This window comes from Buteo buteo, chromosome Z (genome assembly GCF_964188355.1).
Source record: "Buteo buteo chromosome Z, bButBut1.hap1.1, whole genome shotgun sequence".
In the NCBI taxonomy this organism is placed as follows: Eukaryota; Metazoa; Chordata; class Aves; order Accipitriformes; family Accipitridae; genus Buteo; species Buteo buteo.
Window position 1 is genome coordinate 13,195,287 of NC_134204.1, and position 17,806 is coordinate 13,213,092.

The window sequence follows — 17,806 nt, forward strand, 5'->3', positions numbered from 1 at the left end:
GCAGGCCTTCAACATTCAGCAAGGGCATCCTTAACTCTTCCATCTGCCACACTACTCGTGGATGTGGAGGGAGTAGAACACTTAACAGTACTTCAGCTGTGTGAGATATAAATTTTAGTCCTTCACACTTAGCACTGCATTCAGTCTTCCTCTGCAAAAAATTATCCAAATTTTGAGCTGTCCCTTTACACAAAGCTATATCCAAACTCCTGGAAAAGCCTAGGTTTTTCATGCCTAGAAAGTTAAATTAATTCTACATTCATTTCCAAATGCCTGACAATTAAACAGTTACTACGTGCTAACACAGCCAACCCTGTTCTGTCCCATGTGGAGCCAGAGGAATGCAATGATTGTTTGCATTCACTTTAAATGAATCCAGCAGGAACTAACTTCAGAACTAACTTCACTTTTCAGGCAGCTTACTTAACCGCTTTTCCTTTCCATGATCTCTGAGGGGCACAGCAGATTTTCTCCTCTCTGTCAAGCTCTCCCACTGACAGCACCACAGCTGTTGATTGCATCAGGAAGATTTTCAGGAAGCAAAATTTCCTCCGACACTTTTGGGTCTTCTACCACCAGGCAGAGTCTTCCAGCTAATCATAATTTTTCTCTCTTGGGAGCTGCTTCTCTGATTTTCCTTAAACAGGCAACAGGATAAAATTCCTGAGTTACACTCCCCCAGGGAGGTGTGCAGTCAGTACCAGCCAGGGGAACGAAGTTAATCTAGAGACTCCTCCCGCAGATGAAGTCTCCCTTTTCATACACCACCCTCACTGAATAGGAATAATTCACAGAGGGTTTCATACCCTGGTATCACCAATCCTCCTGTGGTTTGTGCTGCTGCAGTACAGCAGTGATCACTTGTTTAAAAAAAAAAAACAATCAGGACAGTAAACTTTCTCAGTTTAGCAGCACAAAACGATTCTGGTATTTAGAGAGCTGCCTCTTAACGAAGAAGATGAGCAAAAAGCAGGACTTAGCGATACCTTCATCCATACAGAGCAACTCAATGACTTCCAAAAAGCAGCAGGAAGGAAGGCACAGCTACAGCTGTGTGCGCTCACGGCGAAACCTTGAACTCCGGAGCTGCCGGTCCCCGCAGGCACCGAGGGCTGCGCTGCCCGCTCGTACCCCCAAGAGCCCGGGCAGTAACACGAACGCCAAACCGGGGACGGCTGGGGGGGGGGGGTGTCCGAAACAGGGAGGCTGGCCGCCTCTCCTGCCCCAGCAGCGCCAAGGGGCCGCGACTCGACCGGCTGGAAGCACACCCGCGGCGAGGCTGCTCGGCGGGGAGGCGGCGGCGGGAACCCGCTCTGCCTCACGCCGTGCCCGGGCAACTCCCCGCACCCCAGCCCGCCCGCCCGCCGCCACTGACCTTGCCTCCCGTCGGGGAAGAGCGATCCGCCGGCCGGCGGGGCCCTGCCCAGGCAGGGCGCTTGGAGGTGAAGGACGAGGAGCCAGAAGGAGACCTGTGCCGCCCGGCTCCGCGGGACACATGACATGGTGCGGGCGGGGAGCTCCGAGCGGGGCGCCGCGACCGCCGACGCCTAGCCGGGCCGCGGCATGGCCGGGCGGCGGGGCAGCGGCGGAGCGGCCTCCCGGCGCCACCCGGACACAGGCGCCGCTCCCCAGAAGGGCTGCGCGGGGCCGTCCCGGTGTCTGGTTTCTGCCGGCGGAGGAAGGAGGGTTGTGGGGAGGGAGCCGCTCCCGGGAGCCCGCGCCTCGGAGCCGCCGGAGTTAACTCGCCGGAGCGAACCGGGCCGGGCCGGCGGAGAAGGGAGAAGAGGCCGCCAGCGGGGGCTGTCGCCCCCCCCCCCCCCCGGCCCCACTCCGCCCTCCACAGCGGCAAAGGTGGGGCGTTAGCCCCGGCAGCCCTCGGGGAGGGCCGTCCCGCACAAGGCAGCCTCCCCTCCCCGGCCCCACACCGCGGGTCTCCGCTGAGGGGCCGGGGGAAGGAGCCCGCCGCGGCCTCGCAGCCCCGCACCCGCCCAGGCAGAGGTTTCGCCCCGGCGTTGCGGAGAAAGTGCTGGAAGCACGCGGCCGTTCGAGGCGTTTTCCGCCGCTTCCCGCCGTCAGCGGTCAAGGGACGGTGGGCGCCTCGCCCCGCCTGAGGCGTCCGGGGCCCAAGTCCCCTCAGGGCCCGGCCCGGGGCCACTGGACCCCCACGCAGCCAGAGACCGGCTGCCAGGTTGTCTCCCCGGGGCGCTGAGGTCGTTCCTGTGTCTTAACAGCGTGCTGCCACGTTGGGGGTTAGGTCGGAAAGTCCTCCCTTGGCAGGGGAAGTTCCTGATAGCCTGGGCACCTGCGGTTCTAAGCGCCTGTCACGTACTGTCCGCCAAGGATCCCCTCACGCAGCCTCTGCCGAGGTTTCCCCAGGTACCGCAGGCGGGTGCCCAGGGCACAGCGTCGGTGCCATCCCGTCCTTGAGGCCTGGGCCGAGTTCCTCGTCCTCTTCAATAGCCCTCTGCTTAAAATGGACCCTGACGTGGGTTTCTTGCATAGTTTCATGGCAGTCTGTGCTTAATGATGCTCGTTCCTGTGCTCAGACTTTGGCAAAGGCGAATGGCTGTCCCAGTTCTGTGAGAACTGTGAACCTCAAACTCCAGAGAAGGAAAATGCAAGGAAGAGTTAAAACTCCAAGGATTTCTAAATCAGATGGAAATATGGCTTCTCCCAGGCTTGAGACATGATAACTCTGGAAACAGAACGTATTTATAAAAGAGTCATGTTTGCTTTATGAGTCATAATGTGCTCTCTTCTAGCTAATGGAAGGACACGGATCCTGTAAAAGAGGATGATTTTGTGTAATATTTGATATCTAACAACACTTGCCAAGAGAAGATTTGTTCATTGCAAGGTATTTATTTTAATATGGCTGTCCATATATTCTGCACGTGAATAACAGTATCTCGCCTGTTACAGCAACAAGTTTCCTGGTGTGCTTGCCATTAGGATCCTTTGAATTATCTAGTCACATAGTGGGCACTGGACCATTTTGTGACGTTGGATATTGTAGCTTGCGTAACTCTTTATCAGTACTTCCCTGAAACTGATTTAAAGCTAAGTGTGACCTGAAATTGATATAATGTCTGTAATACTTAACATTTTAAAAACGTGTGACAGTTGTTGCATCGAGCAAGCAACACAGTTTGCTATGAATATTTTAAAATAATTAAACTGGAGAATAAGGAAGTATCTACAGTAAATGGAATAAAAAGGGAAAGGACTGTAAAATGAGCAGAACAGGCTAGGAGTGTTGGAAAGAAGGGGTGAAAGTTCAAGGGATGGGCTTATGTTTACAAAGTACTGGTTTAACAAACTTCTTGAAGGCAACCAGAAAACCAGCCCTTCGATGAGAGGCATTTAACTATTTGCTTCAATTTCTAGTCATCTTTTGGGGTAGGTGTTCACCATATCTGACGTGAGGCAACTAGTATTTCATGCAGGATGCCATCTTGGTTTCTTCTTCAGCAGGAAAAGTTAATTCCCATTGCTTATAATTCTCTTCAAGCATGAAATGTTTTTCCTTCTGCACTTTCCTGAGACTAGAGAGTTTCTCATTCTGGACTAACTCTTTCAACCTGTTACTTCTGCCTGTTTTCTTCCCTGTTAACCCTTCTCCAGACAGCATCACGTGAGAGAAGGAAAAAAAAGCAGGAAGTGATGGAGAAATAAAAGCTTTAGGAACTCAAGATGGCTTGTGGGAATGTGGGTGTTTTGTTTGGGTCTGATTTTTTTTTTTTTTTTAAATGACCAAAAATTGTAGATGCAAAAGTCATACAGAATGCACAAAGGGAACTGTGGGAATCTGATCTGAAACATCTATAACTCCCTGGGCTTTGTGCCAGCATGCACATACACAGAAAAAAATGATTCACTGGGTGTAGTGTCAGGAAATACCCTGGGGGACAGTTGGATTCCTACTTCAGGGATGCTGTGGCTGTAGCTGACAAAGTCACATACAGTTAAAATGTGAAGCAATGGCACAAGTAGAAAGCACTTTCCTGCTGTGAGTACGTACTGAGGCCAGCTATTTAAGTGAAGAGAATTTATGGCACTGTGTCTTCCCAGTACAGACCTGATTTAGAAGAGCATTTGTGGGCTATTAAAATTAGATACCTATATATTAAACTATTTGGTCGTTCACAAAGAATTGTAAAAATCTAATGATAAGGAATTTATTAATGGTTTCCTGTTCCAAAGAGGCTTAACCTGAGGTTTGGAAGCCTTTTGTGAATGTGAGGGCATTTTTTTTTTTGATAACTCAGTTTGTATGGACTAGAAATGTTAAGAAGATGAATCACATGTGATGTGGTGGGCCATGTTAAAGGTACTGAGTATTAGCAGAGAGACGAACTGAAAGAGAATGACTCTGAATCCCAAAGACTCTGTGGAGTTTGCTGGATAATTATTGTGCATCCATTGATTTTTTTCTGAAACAGATTTAGATGGAAGCTTGTGAGCATGTTTTTTTAAATCTTATTCCCTCTTTCTCATTTAGAGATGCAGCCTCTTAACACAGCTAACTATTGGTAATTGAATCAGAGACACTGTTGGATCTCTCAACTTCCATTTCAATTACAGTCTTTAAAGATTTTTGGAATTTCATAAGTTACTCATGCAAAAAAATATTTGCTGACATTGCACTTACGGTATGTCTTTGGACAGATTCAGGTAACAGAATGAAGTAAACTAGAGTAGTCAGTGATTCTATTACATGAATTTTTTGGGGATGCTCACATTCAGATTGCTGATCGGTGTTCAAACATGGATTGTTATTTGTAATTGGTGGGCTAATTCACAAAATTATTTCATGCTTGGACTATGTGAATTTAAAATCTCACTTGGTCTTAGTATCCATATTGATAGTTTTAAAGCATGTTTCTGGAGCAACAGGTCACTTTGAAATTAACTTTCTATGAAAATTAGTCCCAGGAAAATATGTTCTCAGTGATCTACCTAGAAGGCAAATGTGGGCAGGATGTGAACATGATTGAGGTCATTTTTTTAAACTAAAATTTATATCTGTATTCAAATAATACTTTCTGGAGAATATGTCTATGGTCCATGAAGCATACCTATGATGGTATGATCATTGCATTATCTAACTAAGTGTGTTGATTGTGTTATCTAACTGACATTTTGTAATGAAAACCTGTATACATTTCCTTCTACACTTTTAAGAAACGGATTGCCGTGAGAATCTTCCCATGGTGGATACACACCAAGGCACACCAAACCTTCCACTCTCAGGGTGGAGAAAGTAGAGTTGGAAAATCCAGTTGAAAATGTAACTGTTAACAGTTATTGTCTGAGTTTAGTCAAAAGCTTGAGATTGGAGCCCTGAGCTCATAAAAAGCCAAAGGGAGACCATATGGGTTCCAGAAATTAGAAGTGAGAAAATAAACAAATATGAAACATCCCTTTTTTCCTATTTCCCTTTCCTTCTCCTGCTCCAAAATTTTGTTTTAATGAGAAGAAAATGCCATAAAAAGAATTATTCATAAAACAGAATTTTATGGCAAGAATGCAACATTTAAGAATAATATAAAGCCCATTTAAATAACAGGTATTAATAACTCTTTTTAATGAAATCTGTTCAAGAGCTTTACTAATACTACTCGTTGCTTCAGTATGTCAAATAGAAAAAGATTAAAAAATCTGTTGCTGCTACAAAAATGCCCCAAGAAATAATCCCATATTTCTGTATTTAAAATAGTGATAAATTCAGTATTTCAAAAACCTGCTTTAAGCTACAAAAATTACTTTCATATGGAAGACAGGACCCCATCTCCCTAGCCAAAACATTTCCGAGTACAGCTGATTCAGTCACTATTGTAATGATAATCAATCTTCTGTTTGTGTACGAGGTATGTAAAGGAAGTGAAAAATTATAGGGATCCTTTGGGGTAAATTGTAGGAAAATTACCCTTTTCAGCAAATAGCTTATTTGGCATATTTATCTGAAACATTTTTAAAGGGTATTTGAAAAATACCTGCAGGGACACTTCTATCTCTGATACAATATAGTCAAAATCAATGGGCAGTTGCTGTTGGTGGTCTGAACTGATAAAAGCTTTTTAAGTTTACTGCACAGATTGATGCTGTCTGAAGGCAAACTAGCAACCTTAGTCCCATGGATTATTTTAGCATAGTACTATATAAACCCCGAAAAGCCTCTTACAAAATGCTATAGGATCTGTTTGAGATTTCCAAAGTAAACAAATCAGCCATTATTTCCTTGTTATCACCAGAATACATCCCCAAAGCCTATGCCCATCAAGTTTATTACAGTTTTTAAAAAGATTGAGTCAGTAACACCAATTACACTGACACTTTGATAAAGAGAAGACTCCAGAAAGTTACATATTAGCAACAAGCCTTTGGCTGCATTTGGTGGAATAAACAGGGAAAAAATAGAAGACAATATTTTCCAGAATAATAACCCCTAGGTAATGTATCTGATTAATTTTGTAATACTTTTTGCAAATAGCTGATGACTTTTTAAACATTTTTCCAGCTATGGAAATGTTCTGATGGTGCGATGAATAAATTATTCAGCGAGTATTTCTTTTATTCATCTAGGTGTAGCAAGTTCCCTTACCTGCCTCTAAAACTTCTTCTCTGAGATGAAGCGTGACGAAAGAAAAAGACAGACCACCCAAGACTGAGAAGGAATTTGGCTGGTGGTCAGAATACAAGCAAAAAACCTGGACAAGCATTTCATTTGCAGCCCTGTGTTCAAAATCCACTAGCAGTGTTCCTGTGAGGTACCTCAGTTCACGCTCTGTTGCTTTCTCTGGGTGGCTAACAAAGAAAGCAATATATCTTCAGATATGATTTCCCTCCCTTTTCTGAATCTTTATTACTGTTCAGCCTCTGCAGTATATCAAGAAGATATAGTGCCGAGCAGGAAAATATTCAAATGGTAGAAGAAATTATTATGTGCAAGACATGGTTTCTGCAATTTTTTCCAGTGAAATGTTTAGAATTGGGTGTGGAGGTAGCAATGGGATCAGAATGGGGCAGAAATCAATCTGGAGAAAATCCACTTCCTGCACTGTCCATCCTGCTAATGATTTACCAAGTGAACGTCTCATAGTCTGTGCATGGCTCGATTACAGATGACTTTTTCCTCATGAGCTAATAGTGCAAGGACTAAATAGGGGGGGGGAAATTAGCAAGAACTTGCTTGTTTCAAATATTTTACTAACTTGTGGATAAGTGCTGACACTTGTGCTAAGGCAGCCAGCGCCACTGAGGGCTGGGGGCCCTTCACCTCCTGTACCGTTTGCAGAACCTCTGCAGTGGTGCAACTCTGGTTAAAACTCGGTGTTTTCACTTTGCTTTTTATATGATTGTTGCACTACTGGTGTCGAAGGATCCTTGGCTTTCTCTCCTGTCTGTAGTATTTTACAGTTGGCTGTGCAACACTGATGGGGCTGTTAGGTTTCGCTGCAGCGATGGCTTACTTTGGGTGTTGCCATTCAGCAGGCTGAGGGATGCAACTTAATGCCCTACTATTGAAAGTGCCACCTGAATCCAACCCTAGTCAGTCATTAAGAGGTATGGAAGCCTAGAAAAAATCCATGATTTGGAGAAAGTGGGGAAGAAATGTCAGGAGTCCATTTTTCAGGGCCTGCAGTCAGCCTTTTAAAGGCCCATTATCTCAATTTTTTTGTTTCATTCTAGTACCAGTGTATTTAGTGTAGCAAGTAATCTGAAGACTAAGCCTTCCCAGAGCATTGCATTGCTAATTCCAGTAAGTCGTACTCTCATCATATGCAATAAGAATGTTGTTTAAAACTTACTGATGACTCTTGTTCCCCTTTAGCACTCCTGTGGACTGGCTGATACTTTTACAGGGTCACTGCAGGTAGAAACCGAAGTGATGAGTGGACTGCTGGCAACAAGTGGCACACACGGCCATGCGTTTGCAGGAATTTCAATGCAATAATGGAGAAGCAACGTACTTGTTGAATCTTTCCTTAATGTGCCCCAGACGGCTGATTCACAGTGCTTTATTTAGGTGGATTTAGCATCTGTTTCGTCTTCGAAATGCGCACTTATTTTGATTTACCTAAGAGCGGGATGGGAGAAGGAAAGCCTCGGTTCCGATTCCTATCGGCTGCTTTCCGTTTCTGCTGCAAACCTGGCGGAGAAGCGAGTTTCGGGCACCGCGCAGAGCAGGGAAGGGTCCGGCTGCAGCTGCCGCCCTCCCCGGGCCGGTGCCGGCCGCCGCCGCTTCCCGGCGCGCCGGGGCCCCCTGCGGGCGGGCGGCTGCCGGGAGCCCGCGGCCGCCCCTCTGCGTCCCGGGCCGGGGTGGTGGGGGGGGACGCGGCTTCTGCCCTCCGGGGTTCTCGCCCGCTTTTGCCTTGGCCCAAGCGCTGCGTGCCACCGGCAGCCGGAATTCGCAGCTTCCTTGCCCGTTGCCGTTCGTTTTGAAATCGGGGGTAAGCCGCCGTCTTCCGAGGTCCCCGAAGCGGGAAGGGTGTTTGTCGGTCCCTGTCCTGGACGCGGTGGTCGTTTTGGGGGACGGAGATGCACGTCCAGGCCGTGGTGCCGGGGTTTCTCAGGCAGGCGGGCGGGCAAGCGCGGGTTGTTTGGGCTCGCCCTGCAGCTGAGCAGAGGGTGCGACGTCCCCAGCTCTTCCCAAGCGCGGACGCGGGGGGCGAGGCCGGGGATTTTCTTTAGGAGCTGACCCGCTGGCCGGACTTTTTGGGAGAGGGCATCGACTCGGGCCGGGAACTTGCCAAACTCGGCCCGCGGAACCGCGCCGCCCGGTCGGTTCACACGCACGGCTCCCGGCCCGGCACGGCGGCACAGGACGGCGGCGAGCAGCAGGGATGAAGCCGGCGTGAGTACCGCGGCGCCGGGGGGGCGGCCGGAGGCGGGCGGCGGGGGGGGGGGGGGGGGGGGGTGGCCGCCCGCCCTCAGCACCCGGGAGAGCTCCGCCGCTGCACCGCGCATGCCCCGGCCCCGCCGGCGCGGATATAACCGCGGCGCGGCGCGGCTTCGGCGCCAGCCGCTCGGACCCGCCGGGCCGGAGAGACCCCGTCCCCGCTCCGGCAGCCCGCCCGCCGAAGAGTCTGCCCGCTGCTGCTGACTCGGGGGGTCTGGGGAAAGGCGCCCGCGGACCCGTCGCCCTCCCTAGCATGGGATGGGCGAACCCTGCGAGCGCGGTGCCTGCTCGCCAGCCGCCGGCATGAAGGAAGGAACGGACTGGGAGTCCTGGGACGCGCCGCTGGGTTTGCTGGAGGGCGCCCAGATGGGCAACAGGAGCAACGTGTCCTTCCTGCAGCTCTTCAAGAACATCAACCTGGAGCGAGCCGATGGGATGCAGGGGGACAGCTCCGACGTGGTGCGGATTGTCATCTCCCTCGTGTACTCTGTGGTGTGCGCCCTGGGGCTGGTGGGCAACCTGCTTGTGCTCTACCTGATGAAAAGCAAACAAGGCTGGAGAAAGTCCTCCATCAACCTCTTCGTGACCAGCCTGGCAGTGACTGACTTCCAGTTTGTGCTGACCTTGCCATTCTGGGCAGTGGAGAACGCACTGGACTTCAACTGGCTATTTGGCAAGGCGATGTGTAAGATTGTCTCATATGTGACAGCCATGAATATGTATGCCAGTGTCTTCTTTCTCACTGCTATGAGTGTGGCTCGATACCGCTCTGTGGCTTCCGCCTTGAAGAATCAGCGGCGACGTGACCCACTGCGTGGCTGCTGCTCCGCCAAGTGGCTTTGTGCACTCATCTGGCTGTCAGCTATCCTGGCTTCCCTGCCTCATGCCATTTTTTCCACCACCGCCACCGTCTTTGATGATGTGCTCTGCCTCGTCAAGTTCCCCGAGGGCCGAGGCAGCAATGCCCAGTTCTGGCTGGGTCTGTACCACATCCAGAAGGTGCTGCTGGGCTTCGTGGTGCCACTGGCCATCATCAGCCTCTGCTACTTGCTCCTGGTACGTTTCATCAGTGACAGGCACGTTGGCAGCACCTGCAGCGGTCCCAGCACCAAGCGCCGCTCCAAAGTGACTAAGTCCGTGTCCATTGTGGTGCTGTCATTCTTCTTGTGCTGGCTGCCTAACCAAGCGCTCACAATGTGGGGCATCCTCATCAAACTCAACGTGGTGCACTTCAGTACTGAGTACTTCCTCTCCCAGTTGTACCTCTTCCCCATTAGCGTGTGCCTGGCACACTCCAACAGCTGCCTCAATCCCATCCTCTACTGCCTCATGCGCAGGGAGTTCCGCAAGGCACTGAAGAGCCTCCTCTGGCGGATCACCTCACCTTCCCTCACCGCCATGCGCCCTTTCACCGACACCACCAAGCCCGAGCAGGAGGAGCAGGCCCTGAACGCCTTGGTGCCTGTCCACCCCGTCACTGCTTCTTCCCCTGCTGCAACCGTCCAGCCGGAGGTCACCTACTACCCCCCTGGGGTGGTGATGTACAGCAGCCGCTATGACCTGCTGCCTGCTAGCTCCATGGATCAGCGCTGCTGAGATGGGAAGGGGGCTCTGGGGGGGTGGGACTGTGGGATTTGTGCAAGATGTGGCCCTGGGATATGGAATGCCTGGTAGGGACAAGGGGAGGAGGGATGCTCTTTTGGGGCTGTGTCTGCTCTCAGAGGCTTGTTGATTGAAATTGTTGTCTTGAGAATGTCCACCAGACTGGAGGAATAGGAGGAGGCAGTGGTGGTGCTTTGGGGATTGGGGTGTCTCTAGGAGATGCTTTTTAGTGCTTGTACCTGGTCTGGGGAAGAGGAACTGGGGAGGGTGATGGGACTCCATCTGGGGAAGATGCAGGATGTTCAGGGCACCATAGGGAGGAGAGGGGCTGGATGGGGTGGAGCAAGGCTGGGAGGCCTCAGCTGTGTCTCCCCAACCTGGAGGTGCAAGCAGCAACGGGCCAGCATCCCTCCCACCCCTGTGTGTGTGTTTGTGGCAGGAGGAGGGATCTGGGCTGCTTTGTCACTGCTGTGTGGCATTGTAAAGGATGCCAACCCAGCCGTGGTCACTGCTCCCTGGGCTCCAGGGAGGGCACAGGGATCAGGCAGCCTATGTCCTATTTCATACCTGCCCTGATGGGAACAGCCAGGACAAGTGGGTACAAGGCTCTTGCTTGTTCAGGCTTGGCCCCTTTCTCCTCTTTTAGGGACCCAGGAAGGAGAGGGGACAAGGAGCACTGTTGCTCTCCTCCCTATCTGTGCAGGATCTGCTTTTCCAGCTCACCCCAACCCCTCTGCTGCTGCCAGGATACGGAGCAACCCAGACAGCCAAGGAGAAACCCAAGGACAGGACTTGCAGCTTCATGGAGAGGTGATGCTTTGCCTGGGTTTGGAGGGGAGGGTGTGAGCCCCCTGACATCTTGTTCCCCAGCCTCTCCACAGGCTGCTGTGGGGGGAAACTCACAGCCCCAAACCATGTGTGGCAAGGCAGCCATCTCTCCAAGGGGACTGAGGCTGCAGGCTTTGTTCGTGCTGTGCTTCAGACTGTTTATATGTCACTCCGGGAAATCAGCACAACCACAAATAAAAAAGGGAAAAAGAAACAAATCATAGACACTTCAAGCTGCTTGCTCTGGGATACTTTTGCGTTCAGCTAAAACCAAGCACAAAGGTTTTTGTTCTGCTAAATTGTTTGTTAAGGGTCTGCACTGATACTTGCCAGTGTTTTCAATTAACTCCAGTTCAATTCCTCTGGTGTGAGCAGCCCTAGAGCCTGCAGTTCAGTGCTCTTGCACCCTGGAGAAGGGCAGGGACAATGCCTGTCCCAGCCTGTGTACCAGAGAAACATCTGGGAAATAAATTTATGTTGATCTGAAATGAACTTTTAAGGGCATGAAAAAAGCGTAATTTTAAGCTGAGAAACTTTTTATGGTAAGGCATATATATTTGCATTTTAAAATATTTTTTTAAATTATAAGAAAATGTAAAGATCAAAATTTTTCTCTTAAAAGACAGGAAAAATGCAACAGTTCTGATTTTGTTGCCAAAACACAAGTTCATTAATCCCCAATACTGCATATGGGATTAATATATACATACAGTATTCAAAACCCCTCTCTATTTCTAGCCCCTTCCCCTGCAGCCTAACTCCAACATCTGCCCAACTCTGCTAAAAAAGCATTTCTGCAGAGGGTTCTTTGGCACCTCTAAGTATTGATGTGGATCAAACTTGCTATTTCTGTCCAGAGAAAATTGCAGTGCCTTTAGTGGCAATTATGCTTTGCAGACTCTATTAGGCTTACTGTACATATTGGTAACTCCTGTTGTAAAATTCAGGCTTAGTCTGGAAGCAGCTGATTCTGGTACTTGCAAGGAGAAGCTGTTGTTGTATTTTTTCAAGGCAGAAGAGATTTCCACTACTGTCTTGGGTGCTTGCTAACTGGGAAGATAACAGGTGCCTGGAGAAGAACAGCAGGAGTGAGCTGGCACCTGATGGACATACTTGAACAGATGCAAAGACTCTGAAGAAATCAGATATATCCACAGAGAACTTGAGCATCTAAGTACTGTACAACAAGTTCCTAAGTCCTGACATGGCTGCCAGTTGAAGTCTGTAGGTACTTAAAAGTTTTTTCTAGTAAAATTTTTTGTGCCTATAAGTCTGCTCCTGAGCATGCCTAAATCTGCCTAAGTCTGTAGCATTTACCTCTGTGCTTCATGGGGATCTTTCAGTCAGGACTGGCCACAGTGTGTACCCTAAGCGAGGGAGGCAGCTCTGCATCCCAACACAGAACACCCTGTGCCAGGCCACACTAAGTTAGGAGGGGATGTAAACTTAACTCATTACCCCCATCTCTTTGTATCTATGTCTAGATATGCTTCTCCTGTCCCACCTTCAATGCATGTGCAGGTTATACTCCCTCCTATTCCCTTTTGAAACATAAATAAGTGGGCAGAGCTTTTGCCCACAGCCTAGGAGATGCAGCTTCCCCCCTCTTCCACATCCCTGAGGAATGACTGAATCTCTGGGCTACTGCGTGAATGTGTTCAAATCCTCTGGCTTGAAACAGTTACCTGTTGCATGAGTTGCTCACCATTGCTGAATCATGAAGGGAAAGCAAGCCCTCGAAAGCTACTTTGCAGCATAGTGGTTAGGGTGTGAGCCCCAAAGACGAAGTGCCAAGATTTTTTTCCTTGTAAATACAGAAGAGAAATTGGATCCAGGTCTGAATTCTAGGTCTCCCCATTCTGAGAACAATAATTGACTTGTTCCCAGGTCCTGGTTCAACTGAAGTTTCAGTTTGCCATGCAAGAGCCTGAGAGCTTTCTAGACCCGTAAGTCTAGCAGCCTAATGTGTCAAAGGATTTGCAAGAAATGCATTTGGGTCTCACATGTTCTGGGAAAAAGTCCTAATGCCTATGCTAGCAGATGAAGCAAGCTACACTGTTGTGTGAAAAAAGGATACCATGAACACTTAAGTCTAGAATTCAGAGACATTTAACTGTGTCTCTGTAGGCCAGGAGAAAGTACCTGAGTTAAGAAGAGGGGATGAATCTTAAAGCCAGACTCTATTTTTAGTGTTTGCTTTTGAACAGCATCGTTTCTTGCTTGGCTTGCTGGTATTTTAATCCCTATCCCAATGCTTAAATGTTCTTATGCATTACATTAAAAGCTATCCAGGTGTCTAAAGCATAAATATGAATTTCAGTAGATAGCAAACTGCCTAAATGACATCCTCTGCGGTGCTCAGCATGACAAAACCCATGTGCTTTTGTGGATGTCAATGTAGACATAATTTTATGCCAGCAAAACACCACAGTAAAATAGATGATATATAGAACAACCTATAGTTAGCCCAGAATACTAGCACGATACCATGCTCAGAGGAAGCCCCAGGTATCTGATCACTAAAGGCATAAAAAACCGTACATCTGGCAAATCATCCGAGCAGGAAAATACCTTAGGTGTGTAGGGACTAGACTATGGACTTAAAGGGCAGCTCTCTCTTAAGCCACTGATCCACCAGCTGTAGATCATGAATATGCTGTTCGAAGAGGCACAACCCATCCACAGTTGGCCAAATGTTGGTTTAAGTCAGACCGGCAGTTCAGGCTGTGTGGGTCAGTGGGTCCAGCATGGCCAAAGAGCACTGCTCTAGCTGTGCATGAGCAGAGAGAAATTTCGCTTCATGTGTGCTGCGAGACCCAACTATCAGTGTGTGAAATCTGGGCTCTGTGTTGCATGGACAGGGTCACCAGCCAGAGCATTGCAAGGAAGGGGCAGTTGCTCTGAGTGTGCACACAGCATCAGGCATGTAGCTTGAGCAGATCTTTCCAGCTCCAGCACTGAGAGTACACATTAACAACAATAAATCCTACTGGGTATCTGGGGCTTTCCTAAATAATCAATATAGCCCGCTTCAAAACCACTCCTGTCTCCTCCAAATGTTCATGTCTTCATTTGTAACAATCACCTTTTATGGACTAAAATAAACACAGCTGAAGGATACAAAACAATACTTATGAGTTCTTTAAGAGATTTTTGTGACGGGTGTCCTCCTGTTAGAGATTCCTGGTGGGCTGCTGGTAGAGGTGCACATTGCTACAGAATGATAGGGACTCGAAGGTGCAGGCTGACATCTAGTGACAAACTGAAAGAACCTTTAAAGCCCAGATATTCTCATTAGGCACTGACTTTGATTGCCTAAGGACTTTTAAGTGTCTCTCCCCCCAATAACTAACCAAGCTCTTAATGTAATAACAAACTCCAATTGCATTTCCAGGTTTCCCTTTGAAATGCCTCTTCGGTAGAAATATTGCTTCACTTTCTCTTTGAGTTATTCTGGCACTCACTTTAGCAGTAAAAAAAAAATCCAGGCTCCTTCATTCCCTTTCACGACTGTCTGCTTTAAAACTTGATTATTCAATTGAGTGCCTGTGCAGAAGCTCTGATCTAATCGGTATCCCTGAGCTTGAGCAGGCATAGGTATGGGTGCAGTGCAGCTCAAGGATATGAGATTGGGAGCTTGGATCTCTGGTTTTTAGGGAGGGTTATTTCTCTCCTGCTTCAAAAGAGACATCTGATTAATCCGTTCAGAGGGGGGTATTGAAAATATCTTTTATCATGATTAAGCAGGAATAAGACTCTCCTCTGGGTAGATTCTCAGCATCAGTCAGTGCAGTGGCAGTTGAGACAAAGTCTGCAAGAAAAGGCTAGGAAAACAGTTAACTCATTCCTTTGCTAAGGTGTAGCTGGTAACATGTCTTAGATATATTCCTTAGTTGCAGGGAGTTGTTTTCCTTAGAACTGTCTCTTTCAAATCCATATGCATTTGCAGATATGTGCAGGTTTCTCAGCCTATGTTTGGGCATAGCCTTAGAGTCCTTCCCAAAATCTTAACTGTAAAATAAAGACTCACAGGATGGCTGAGCAAATCAGGCCAAAAATACAGCTGGAGACAGAAACAGTTTATTTAGTTGTGCAAGTTTTTTGAAACCTTGACCTACCTGCTTGGGGAGGACTGGCAGACTATTCAGTGTGGGAAATAACTAAATAAAGGTAGCTCACTCAGATAGCAACTCTCTCCCTCACTCATCCATTCCTTGGAACAATGAGATACTAAGTCTCCAAGGACTAGTGTTTTTCCTTGCACAGACCAACTGAATGAGTACACTCATTGCACAATGATCAAATTAACTATTCAACACTGACTTCTGGCATCATTTTTCAATGAACCTTTCCACTTTCGTTCAGAAGTCATATCTAATCTCATGCTAGATAAAACTGGAACCTTGTGGAAAAAAATGACTTCTCTGTCTTTGTGAAAAAGTCTCTGATCAGCTTAGACAAGAAATCTGAAAATCAAATACCTTCAATTTTCTTTTCAGGCCAAATACTAAAACTGAGATAATAAAAGTTGTTCTCAATTCATAGCTACCAACAATTAGCCTGGATGGGGAAATGATGATTAGATGATGGGGAAATCACGATTAGATGATGGGGAAATCACATCTGACTAAGCTGGTAACCTTTGATTAGACAACTGGCTTGGCAGATGTGGGGAGAGCAGTGGATGTTGTTTATCTTGACTTAAATAAGGCTTTTGATGCTCTCTTCCATGACATCGCCATAGACAAACTGATAAAGTATGGACTAGATAAGTGGGGGTGAGCTGGACTGAAACTGACTGAACTGCCAGGCTTAAAGGATTGTGATTAACAGCACAAAGTCCAGCTGTGTCCAGTTCTGGGCTCCCCAGTACAAGAAAGAGGTGAACTTACTGGAAAGGCTCCAGTATGATGGAGCGTTTGGAGCATCTGCCATGCAAGGAGAGGCTGACAGAGCGGGGTTGTTCAGCCTGGAGCTGAGAAGGCTCAGAGAGATCTTATCAATGTGTGGAAATACCTGATGGGAGCAGGGGGGTTTAAAGAAGATAGAACCAGACTTCTCAGTGTTGCCCAGGGAATGGACAAGAGGCAATAGGCACAAACAGAAATTCAATAAATCTCATTTAAATGTAAGAAAAAAACCCCCTTTTTTATGATAAGTGTGATCAAGCAGTGGAACAGGTTGCCCAGAGAGGTTGTGGAGTCTCCATCTCTGCAGATGCTCAGAATCTGGCTCGACACAGCTTTAGTGACTTTGTGCTGAGTAGGGGCTTGAACTAGGTCATCTCTGGAGGCACCCTCAACTATTCTGTACTTCTATGTGATTCTGTGATGGCAAATAAATTGCTATGAATACATCTTTGTTCCAGTACAGTCAAATTAGCATGTCTGTTTTGCTTGACTTTTATTCTGAAAAACCTCTAAAAATTTTATGCCTTCAAATCATCTCCTACTGTGTATTTCAAATAATCTATTATATGTTTATGGTCATAAACAGATTTCAAAAACATTTTTACTGCTTTTTATTTCTGTTGAAACAGCTGAGGGGGCTCAGAGAAAATATATTCTTCCTCTTGCCCATCAAAAGGCATTTCCTGCTGAACTCCAGTCCCTTATTCATAGGCAAATCCAGTGATGCATATACAGGTAGACAGCTACCCATGAACTCCTGAACTGAAGGTAACAGGGATCCTACAGCACTGTATTAAATAACTGCTCAACCTGTACAGCCAATCACATATAGTGAAAAGAAGAATCTAGTTTGGATTTCAGATTTGGGATTACATTTTCAGAGACGTAGACTGAAATCTCTGATTTTGAGCACACTTGATACAAAGTCATGCCAAGTAAAATATTAAAAAAAAAAAATTCCTGTTCAGAAAAGAACAACACCCTTTAATAAGGTGCCATCTCTCTCTCAGAGATAACCATAGTTCTAACAGCTGTTTTATTGCCATGTTTTGCAATGTTATGGCACTCTAACAACATCTGGGATATATTTCCTAATGGTCTACTTATTGGGATTGGGTATTATGTTGGAATTGCAGCACATATTAACGAAACAAGTACTCAAAATCCCTGGAATCTGGTAACTTGTAAATTGCATTGCAAGATGGCATTTATTTTATCAAAAAAGAAAAAAAAAAAAAGAAACCAGATCTCAATGTTGAAAACCAAAACAAATCAACTGAGATACATTTGCATTTATATGGTGATCTGCCAGCCATGCAACTCCAGGGTAGTGCTCCCAGTCTTTAACAAAAGACATCTCTGCCAGAACCTTTTTCTTTCCCTCACAACACTCGTTAGACCCCACAGTTCTCCTATTTTCCTCTTTCCTCCTCAGCACCTAATGAGCAGAGAGGCCCTGAAAACAGAGGTCTCAAAGACCCTGGTGCTGCCTGTTGTCCTCTCTATGTGCTGCGAGCACTGTCCCTGCCTCCTGGTGCGCCTTCCCTGTTGGGACGCAATGCAA

General features: G+C 47.3%; 2 protein-coding genes across 6 annotated transcripts in view; one reads left to right on the forward strand and one right to left on the reverse strand.

The window, feature by feature from the left end:
* Window positions 1–1,741, reverse strand: part of ADAMTS12 (ADAM metallopeptidase with thrombospondin type 1 motif 12) — a 167,240-nt gene extending 165,499 nt beyond the window's left edge. Inside the window, exon 1 of one of the 3 annotated variants that reach the window (XM_075020419.1) lies at window positions 1,376–1,741. In XM_075020419.1, the coding sequence (XP_074876520.1) occupies window positions 1,376–1,502 (127 nt within the window). In that variant the 5' untranslated portion in view covers window positions 1,503–1,741. The remainder of the gene's footprint in view (window positions 1–1,375) is intronic. The other 2 variants (XM_075020418.1, XM_075020421.1) reach the window with 2 other exon arrangements.
* On the forward strand, window positions 1,364–16,833 carry RXFP3 (relaxin family peptide receptor 3). 3 transcript variants are annotated; one of them, XM_075020432.1, is made up of 4 exons: window positions 1,364–1,503; window positions 2,763–2,857; window positions 6,586–8,857; window positions 9,302–16,833. In XM_075020432.1, the coding sequence occupies exon 4, from the start codon at window positions 9,338–9,340 to the stop codon at window positions 10,496–10,498; it is 1,161 nt and encodes a 386-aa protein (XP_074876533.1). In that variant the 5' UTR covers window positions 1,364–1,503; window positions 2,763–2,857; window positions 6,586–8,857; window positions 9,302–9,337; the 3' UTR covers window positions 10,499–16,833. The 3 variants fall into 3 exon arrangements, with proteins under 3 accessions (XP_074876533.1, XP_074876532.1, XP_074876530.1); XM_075020431.1 differs by lacking the exon at window positions 1,364–1,503 and having other exon boundaries at window positions 2,046–2,857; XM_075020429.1 differs by lacking the exons at window positions 1,364–1,503; window positions 2,763–2,857; window positions 6,586–8,857 and having other exon boundaries at window positions 9,005–16,833.
* Window positions 16,834–17,806: the final 973 nt, after the last annotated feature.

Excerpts from the sequence above, each read along its gene's own strand:
- RXFP3 (XM_075020429.1), top strand. The coding sequence starts at position 9,161 with ATGGGCGAACCCTGCGAGCGCGGTGCCTGCTCGCCAGCCGCCGGCATG.